The sequence below is a fragment of the Coregonus clupeaformis genome, chromosome 7 (assembly GCF_020615455.1).
Source record: "Coregonus clupeaformis isolate EN_2021a chromosome 7, ASM2061545v1, whole genome shotgun sequence".
In the NCBI taxonomy this organism is placed as follows: Eukaryota; Metazoa; Chordata; class Actinopteri; order Salmoniformes; family Salmonidae; genus Coregonus; species Coregonus clupeaformis.
Window position 1 is genome coordinate 63360666 of NC_059198.1, and position 10153 is coordinate 63370818.

At 46.3% G+C, this 10153-nt stretch overlaps 1 protein-coding gene across 5 annotated transcripts in view; it reads right to left on the minus strand.

The window, feature by feature from the left end:
- The window catches only part of LOC121555367 (rho GTPase-activating protein 44-like), a 124410-nt gene extending 115116 nt beyond the window's left edge, over positions 1-9294 (minus strand). For all 5 annotated transcript variants that reach the window (XR_006661204.1, XM_045221471.1, XM_045221470.1 and 2 more), the window contains exon 1: positions 9019-9294. Coding sequence is in view for 4 of the 5 variants with exons in the window: in XM_045221471.1 (XP_045077406.1) it covers positions 9019-9071 (53 nt within the window). In the remaining variant the exon portion in view is untranslated. The remainder of the gene's footprint in view (positions 1-9018) is intronic.
- Between the last annotated feature and the right edge of the window lie 859 nt (positions 9295-10153).

Consider the following 10153-nt stretch of genomic DNA (forward strand, 5'->3'; position numbering starts at 1 on the left):
ATGTGTAGTATTGATGTGTATAGTGTATATTGATGTGTATTTATGTGTATGCAGGGCTCATCTGAGAAAGAGACCTTGGTCTCAGCATGACTCCCTGTCAAAATAAAGGTTAAATAACATCTCAGATGCCGCTGCTCATGATTGCAGTTTAGAGTGCCTGCTGCAGTATCACTGAGTGAGGACGAGGGGATTCTACAGTGATGTTGACACACCATGCGGGAGAAAACTAAAAGGCAATAGTAGATTTATGAAACATATCTTCTTAACACAGCATCCAGCTGTGCAGCTGTTCATCCAATAACCTCTCTGGATGTTAAACAACCATTAAACCACTGTTATGCTATTCTCTATTCCCTGGGGCATACAACACACAATGTCTAGTGACTACTGTTCTGTGAAGAGAAGCAGAGAGAGAGGAGAGAGAGGGGGGGGAGAGAGAGAGAGAGAGAGAGAGAGAGAGAGAGAGAGAGAGAGAGAGAGAGAGAGAGAGAGAGAGAGAGAGAGAGAGAGAGAGAGATAGTCACACTAAGAAAAACACACAAGCCTCTCCATAATAACACCTCCACCTAAATATGACTGAGAGACAGAAGGCCTATACATATAGAGGAGGTGACATCCCAGCAGACAGTGGGGAACAGACGGACACACACACACACACACACACACAGACACACAGACACACACACAGACACACACACACACACACACACACACACACACACACACACACAGACACACACACACACACACACACACACACACACACACACACACACACACACACACACACACACACACAGACAGTGGGCTGAGATTATAGTGTAATGCAGGGGTGTCAAACTCATTTTAGCTCAGGGGCCACATGGAGGAAAATCTATTCCCAAGTGGGCCGGACCGGAAAAATCATGGTATATATAATTTAAAAACAACAACTTCAGATTGTTTTCTTTGTTTTAATACGATCAACATACAACATAAAGCTGGAGCCTGAGGACAGTGTGTCCAAAATAGTACAAGCACAACATCACTATTAATCATAAAACACGTCAAGTTTATTTGAAAATTCTAAAGAAAAAGAACACACAAACACACAATGCCTCAGTGATTAACAGAACTGTTTCACAGATCACAGAACTATATCAGGGTGTCATTTCTCAGGCAGAAATGTAGATAAAAATAATGAAATCCTGTTCCCCAAACAAGTGCAAGAACCACAGAGTCAAGAATAGGTTAAATATACAAATAAAATAAAATCAATTAAAAACAATAGCACATCAACATAAAAACATATAAACATAAATCTGAAAGCGTTGCTCAAACTCCCCTAACAGTCCAGTTATTTTATCTTTGAACCGCTTCATGTCTGCCACATGTTGGGTCGCGCACACATTTTTCAGACAGGGGAAGTGAGCTGCATCACCACCGGCAAGTTGCGTCTCCCACAATGACAGCTTCAACTTGAAAGAACGTATGCTGTCATAATACTGCGTGACAACTTTGTTGCGCCCTTGCAGCTGTTTGTTCAAGTTATTCAGGTGCTCTGTAACATCCACCATAAATGCAAGGTCCGGCATCCATTCTGCGGAATGAAATTCTAACACTGGTTTGCCCTTTTCTTCCATGAACTGTTCAATTTCTTCTCGTAAATCAAAGAAACGCCTCAGCACAGCACCTCGGCTTAACCATCTTACCTCAGTGTGGTATGGCAGGCCATAGATGTGGTCTTTCTCTCTGAGAAGGCTGTCAAACTGACTGTGATTCAGGCTTCTGGATCGGATGAAATTAACAGTTTGGATGACCACCTTCATGACGTTATCCATCTTTAATGACTTGCAACACAAAGCCTCCTGGTGCAAAATACAGTGAAAAGTCAAAAAATCACGTCCTCCATTTGCAGATTGCACTTTCTCTCGGAACTTTGTCACAACGCCTGCTTTTTTCCCGATCATTGAGGGCGCACCATCTGTAGCCAGGCTGACAGCGCGGGACCAGTCCACTCCGACCCTGTCCAGCGCGACGACGAGTGCGGTAAAAATATCAGCTGCTGTCGTTGTATCTGTCATCGGCACCAACTCCACGAACTCCTCGGTGACGGTCAATGTGTCATCAACTCCGCGGATGAAAAAATGGCCAGTTGTGCAACATCTGTAATGTCCGTGCTTTCATCAATTGCAACCGAAAACGCAATAAATGACTTTACTTTTTGCTTCAACTGGCTGTCCAAATCCACTGAAAGATCGGAAATCCTGTCTGCAACTGTGTTTCTTGTCAGGCTGATATTTGCAAAAGCCTGCCGCTTTTCAGGGCACACAATCTCCGCTGCCTTCATCATGCATGTTTTTACAAATTCACCCTCACTAAATGGTTTTGAAGCCACTGCGATTTCATTAGCAATGAGGTAGCTAGCTTTCACTGCAGCGTCACTGATGTCTCGGCTGTGAGTAAACACAGACTGCTGTTTCTTCAGACCCGCCAACAGTTCATTCACCTTCTCTCATCTCCGCTGTCCTTGAAAGTTGTCACATTTGTCGGCATGAAGACTCACATAGTGGCGACGAAGGTTATATTCTTTCAGCACTGCTACATGCTCTGAACACACCAAACATACAGCTTTCCCATTCAATTCCGTGATTAAATAGGATGATCATTTTTCTTGGAACACTCTGCACTCTGCGTCCACTTTTCTCTTTTTTGACAGAGACATATTGGGGCAATGAGGGTGCCAAAGCACATAATGTTAAAAGTAGAAGCCGTAATAAATATCGCGGGCAAAACAAAGTAGCTCATTGGCTGCACGTGCTTGACCTACTTGCTCTGCCCCGGTATAAACAGTTTGCTTGCTTAACACAATTGCTATTGCGCCATCCAGTGGACGCAATTGGAACAGCAGTTTATTTTATTGAAAAATTGCAGCGCATTTTTATACTTAAAAATCATCTCGCGGGCCGGATTAAACCCGTTTGCGGGCCTGATCCGGCCCGCGGGCCGTACGTTTGACACCCCTGGTGTAATGGCTACAGTCAGTTTCATAATAAAAATAGGTAAGAAAAAATAACCAGAAATAGAATAAGTCAGTTTCACTTTATGCTTTGATTAGCCTAGCCTAGCCTAGATTAGGCTAGCCTAGCTTAAAATAGGAAACATCATATGATCATCAGTAAACTAACAAAAGCAGAATGTACAAGGTACCTATTTTACACTAATAAACACTAGCCATGGACAGTCCTACCTGGCCCTAGTCTGAATGAAGTGTGTTGTGAATAGATGCGTAGTACTGGGGCGGCAGGTAGCCTCGAGGTTAGAGAGTTGGGCCAGTAACCGAAAGGTTGCTGGTTTGAATACCGGAGCCGAAAAGATGAACAAATCTGTTGCTGTGCCCTTGAGCAAGGCACTTAACCCAAATTTCTCCAATGGGGATCTTGGCTGTGACTCCACTCCCTGCGGGTGTCTCAGGTGGAGTTTGGATATGCAAAAAAACACAATTCCATTACAGACTTGTGTGTAACAGGACAAATATTTATATATATATATTTTTTAAACTTTTTACCCGCAATATCCAATTGGTAGTTACAGTCTTGTCCCATCGCTGCAACTCCCATATGGACTCGGGAGAGGTAAAGGTCGAGAGCCATGCATCCTCCGAAACACGACCCTGCCAAGCCGCACTGCTTCTTTACACACTGCTTGCTTAACCCGGAAGCCAGCCGCACCAATGTGTCGGAGGAAACACCGTACAACTGGCGACCGTGTCAGCGTGCATTCGCCAGGCCCACCACAGGAGTCGCTAGAGCGCGATTGGACAAGGACATCCCGGCTGGGATTCCCGGTTGCAGCCGGCTGCGACACAGCCTGGGCTCCAACCCGGGTCTGTAGTGACGCCTCAAGCACTGCGATGCAGTGCCTTAGAATGCTGCGCCACTCAGGAGGCCCAACAGGACAAATATAAGCACCCCCCAAATGATTATTATTATACTACCTGGTCCTAGTCTGAATGAAGTTCAGGAGTGTGTCTCCTTCTAATCCCACTCAATAATCATTAGGCGATTGTGCGAGAAACGTGGAGTGTCAATAGAGGATTAGAAGGCCTGTGACAGTGTGAGAGCACTTTGACCTCTGCTCTCTCCCTCTCTTCACTCAATAGGACCCTACTACCAGAGACCTCCACTCAATAGGACACTACAGCCAGAGACCTCCACTCAATAGGACCCTTCTACCAGAGACCTCCACTCAATAGGACACTACAGCCAGAGACCTCCACTCAATAGGACCCTACTACCAGAGACCTCCACTCAATAGGACCCTACTACCAGAGACCTCCACTCAATAGAACACTAACAAGGATGATCAAGTGATCCGAGTGATGATCCAACACTCGATAGGACAATACCCCCACCGCTGGCTGTCCCTTCCCTGTCCCCTCCCTGTCCCTTCCCTGTCTGACCCCTGTCCCTCCCTGGTCCATCCCTGTATGTAACCCCCTGTATGTCCCACCCCTGTCCCCCATGTATGTCCCACCCCTGTCCCACACCTTAAACTCCCAGGCAGGAGTGCCAGTCAGAGTCTGCCCTCTGTCCCCTGACCTATAGACCTTGTCCGGTAGACGGTACCAGAGTCTGCCCTCTGTCCCCTGAGCTATAGACCTTGTCCGGTAGACGGTACCATAGTCTCCCCTCTGTCCCCTGGCCTATAGACCTTGTCCTGTAGACAGTACCAGAGTCTGCCCTCTGTCCCCTGACCTAAAGACCTTGTCCGGTAGACGGTACCATAGTCTGCCCTCTGTCCCCTGGCCTATAGACCTTGTCCTGTAGACAGTACCAGAGTCTGCCCTCTGTCCCCTGACCTATAGACCTTGTCCTGTAGACAGTACCAGAGTCTGCCCTCTGTCCCCTGACCTATAGACCTTGTCCTGTAGACAGTACCAGAGTCTGCCCTCTGTCCCCTGACCTATAGACCTTGTCCTGTAGACAGTACCAGAGTCTGCCCTCTGTCCCCTGACCTATAGACCTTGTCCTGTAGACAGTACCAGAGTCTGCTCTCTGTCCCCTGACCTATAGACCTTGTCCGGTAGACGGTACCATAGTCTGCCCTCTGTCCCCTGGCCTATAGACCTTGTCCTGTAGACGGTACCATAGTCTCCCCTCTGTCCCCTGGCCTATAGACCTTGTCCTGTAGACAGTACCAGAGTCTGCCCTCTGTCCCCTGACCTATAGACCTTGTCCGGTAGACGGTACCATAGTCTGCCCTCTGTCCCCTGGCCTATAGACCTTGTCCTGTAGACAGTACCAGAGTCTGCCCTCTGTCCCCTGACCTATAGACCTTGTCCTGTAGACAGTACCAGAGTCTGCCCTCTGTCCCCTGACCTATAGACCTTGTCCTGTAGACAGTACCAGAGTCTGCCCTCTGTCCCCTGACCTATAGACCTTGTCCTGTAGACAGTACCAGAGTCTGCCCTCTGTCCCCTGACCTATAGACCTTGTCCTGTAGACAGTACCAGAGTCTGCTCTCTGTCCCCTGACCTATAGACCTTGTCCTGTAGACGGTACCAGAGTCTGCCCTCTGTCCCCTGACCTATAGACCTTGTCCTGTAGACAGTACCAGAGTCTGCTCTCTGTCCCCTGACCTATAGACCTTGTCCTGTAGACGGTACCAGAGTCTGCCCTCTGTCCCCTGGCCTATAGACCTTGGCTGAATCTCAAACCGAACACTTCGAGCACTCGATCACTCTATATACGCGTTCACAAGTCAATCGAGTCAATCTCAAAGGCTAGTTGTCGAGTCATCGAGGGCTCCACTGTGCCCTTCGGAAGCCTCTTTATTGACTGGGCATCCTATGCCGACTCGGCGCCCTTGGCAGCAACTTCTTCCGATGAATCTTATCATGTTACCTAGCAACAACAGTCCCTACTACATCGCCCTAAAAGAAAGTCTGAATAAATCAAGACATATCAAGAAATCTGTCATTCATTTTGAAGTTTTTTATTTTTTATTAAGAGGATGTCTTAGTCGCGCAATTTTACACCTAGCTAAGGAGTTTAGTGTTTTTCTGAAGTTTGATCATGTACACGAAAACTGTCCATTATTAACTTGCTAGCTAAGCCTGAGCCTGTCACTTCATATGAAACGAAAGAGAAGCTAACCAACCAGCTAGTGCAACACTAAATGCAATGCTCCTTCCATAAGCAAGCTAGCTAGTTAGCATGTAGCTTGCCACTTACTTAGGATATTTACATTTTACATTTTAGTAATTTAGCAGACGCTCTTATCCAGAGCGACTTACAGTTAGTGAGTGCATACATTTTAATACTGGCCCCCTGTGGGAAACGAACCCACATCACTGGCATTGCAAGCACCATGCTCTACCAACTGAGCTACAGGGGACCCAAGTCATTTAGCAGACGCACTTATCAAGAGTGACTTCAAGTTAGTGAGTGCATACATTGTTTTTTTTTCATACTGCCCTGCCGTGGGAATCAAACCCACCACCCTGGCGTTGCAAGCGCCATGCTCTACCAACTGAGCTACACGGGACAAGTTTGACAGCTTGCTGATGAAGTTGTAGACATATTCCCAGCAGTCAGTCCGTACTTCAGCATGGTTCCAAAGCACCAATCGCTACGTTGTAACATTGGGGCAGCAGCAGCTGACTCAATACTGTACTGACTCGGGGTAGAACAGGCAGTTGCTGCATCATTAGAACACGTTCATTGTGATAATTTTTTTTTACTACAGTAGCTAGTTAGCTAGCTAACATTACATTCCTGTGTTTGTCAGTGAAGCTAGCTAGCAGCAGGCAGGCTACAACAAGCTAAAACCAGCTGATGGAATCACTAGTGACCGATATACTTGCACATATTTTGTGCAGGAGTAACATTAGATGTCATTTTGTTTTTACAACTTTCTCACTGTCTGTACTCACTGAGTATGCATCTGTGTCTGCCCCAGGTCCCCAGTACCCGTGTTTCATAGCAAGTGAGTCATGCTACAAGACAGGTCGCGGGAGAAAATGCTCGCGAATGGATTTAGAATTTTGGAATATTGATAAGTGGCAGTTGGGACGTCGAATGTACATCGTCTCAATGGTCATTTTGGCCAAAACACTGGCAGACTCAAGTGATCACTATCGAACATAACAGCAAGTGGCCACTTGATAAAGGTCTTAGGGGCCAAGTGATGGGTTTGACATTCAGCCCTTGTCCTGTAGTATTATTAATGACCAGACCACTGGGCTGTTTAGGAAACATGTTGTAGCTCATTATGACTGTGGTGCAGCGGACAGAACAGAGAGAGACACAGCAGGCTGCTGCCACCGCTCCCTGCCCAGCCTCCCTCTGAACAGCAGCGCACTGTGAAGAGAATAGTAGAGTAGTAAACACACACACACACACACACACACACACACACAAAGACACACACACCCACACACTCACACACATACACACAGATAGGGAGATTTAAAACATGACCATATGCACACACTCACACTAAATGATGAACAGTGAAGAGGCAAGGTCAGCTAGAACCCAGCAGTGTGTAGGTGATTGACACCTTTTCAGATACTGCACTAACGCTGGCCACCAAGCAGAGGGTGATAACAACAGTGTCTGTAAGGTAATGTAGGCTACCCCCTCAGTTGCGTGCTGAACAGCATAGGACGTGATATGATGACCACTACCCTGTGTTACAATCCCCCAGTAAGGACCAGCATGGAGCTGGGAGGAGGAGGAGGAGGAGGAGCAGGAGAAGGAGAAGGAGAAGGAGGAGGAGGAGGAGGAGGAGGAGGAGGAGGAGGAGGAGGAGGAGGAGGAGGAGGAGGAGGAGGAGCAGCGAAGAGCACCTTATGGCCCGACTGACGCGATGCCTTCTGCAAGACAAGCTGCTCTGCTCTGCTCTCCACAGGAGGAGGGGAAGATAACAGGGTGAGAGAGAGAGAAGAGAGCACTAGAGAGAGGAGAGAGACTGAGAGACTGAGAGAGAGAGAGAGAGAGAGAGAGAGAGAGAGAGAGAGAGAGAGAGAGAGAGAGAGAGAGAGAGAGAGAGAGAGAGAGAGAGAGAGAGAGAGAGAGAGAGAGAGAGAGAGAGAGATATGGATAGGCCATGTAGTAAACAACATTATGTACCTGACATTACAGGTGGATAGGCCAGGTAATAAACAACATTATGTACCTGACATTTGATTTGATTTGATTACAGGTATCCCTGCATAAGGGAAGTTGTTGTTCAGGCATATCAATATGAATAATTCCCAAATTAAAAAGCTTTCCATAGGTGGTAATAAACACATTCCTGTGACACAAGATCCTGAACTCCGTTGCTACTTGAGTGGGGCAAGGTGTAGTTGCTCGGTAAGCTATGTGGATTGTGGAGAAATATGGCACAGGCTACATCCATAGGATTGAATGTACCTAATGCAGTGATAAACGACCTTTCCCAGTGCATTGGAGACGATCATGATGGTGCACCTGCAATGTTTCTCATTTCTGACAGGAACCACAGCTCAGATAACTGTACCTTTCCCTTTCCCCTTGCGTCGCAGATGCATCCGTCTGCATCAGCAGTATGTAGCCACTGATATGAAATGCCAGAGTTTAGCCCCAATTTATATGCCCCCTTCCTCCTCTGCCCAATAATTACCCCCTATATTGTGACGCTGCTGAGCTGAGGTATAAATATTATTATATCCAGTGGGCTGGGATAAGGGCAATGCGACTACACGCTCTGCGGTATTCCAAATGGCCATTACGCAAAGGGAGACCACCGGCTATGTGAAATAAATGCATCCTATGCATTATCCCTATTGGCTATATCAATTCGTTGCGGTGAATATGTAGGATAATAATCCCTATATGATTATGAATTTTATCTGCTTGGTCCCGTTACCTTATCCCTTCCCATTGGAATGGGACCAAGCGCTGCTCAAGCAGATTTGCAGGCTACGTTTCCTGCAAACTATCACTCACTCTCACTTGCATAACAAGGTATGGAAAAGGAGTCTGTAAACCGGTTTCCCGTTTCGCTTACCTGCCCACCGTTTGGTTGGCGAGCTGTCGCATTCGATTGAATTGCTTCTTCATCTTGTATTTTCTGCGTTAACACCTATGGGGAAAAATACTCCGCATTTCTCTCAAAATAACGGCCCGTACTCCGCAGCAGTACAAGAGAAAATCCACCCTCTCACACTTTCTTTCCCTCATCGCAATTGTTAAAACATTGAAAATGCTCTGAATTACATATTTTCACTGCATTTTCCCATCTCTATTCGCCCTATACACCCAGTTCAGAGATGCTTAAGCAATTCGCCGCTATGGGCAGCAGAGAGTGACAGCATCATGACAAGTAGCCGCTGCGCAGCCAAGGCACTGTGGGAAGTGTAGTAAATCGTGAACTGTTCAAGCACATCCCACTCAGCATCAATTATTATGGATCACCAAGGGTATTGATAATGTTTACAATTCAATTATCAACAAATGAGATGTTTACAGTTATATTGTAGATAGGACATGGGTTGGTAGGTTATGATAAATGTCATAGGGCCAACTTTTCCAATTTGTAGCCTACATCAAGGGGGGCAAAAATCAATAGCCAACATGTAACAGTAAAGGCCTGATAAAAAAGTGTCTTATTAACATTGCTGTTTGTGTCAAACTTGGACTACTGAAAGGTGCTATTCTTGTTGCCAGGTATGACAAGCAACTGAATCAGGATGTTATCCAGCTTACACTACCATCATGTGGTTTCTATGTGTCAGTACAACTTTTCTTCCTAACAACTGTTTCCAGGAACTGTACTTAGAGTAGGTGTGGATCTAGGATCAGGCCCTGCCTGTCCATGTAATATTATTAATTATGATATAAAGCAAAACAGATCCTAGATCAATACTCTGAGATGCTATATGGAAAGGGCCCTGATCTTATTCAGAGGATTTACATGTGTGTAACTACCTAGTCTCTTCATTGAGGGGCACTGTTTAGGCTACGTTCTGGTAACGTCACAGGTAACCTGGTCCCCAGGCTTAAGATAAAGAGCCGGTTGGTGAATGAGATTACAGGTAACCAGTTTCTCAAGAGGTGGTGCCTGAGGAAATACTGAGAGAGACTTTCCACCAGTATAACCATTTGTATCGGTGTCATGCTGTTCATAAAGCTTATACTACACT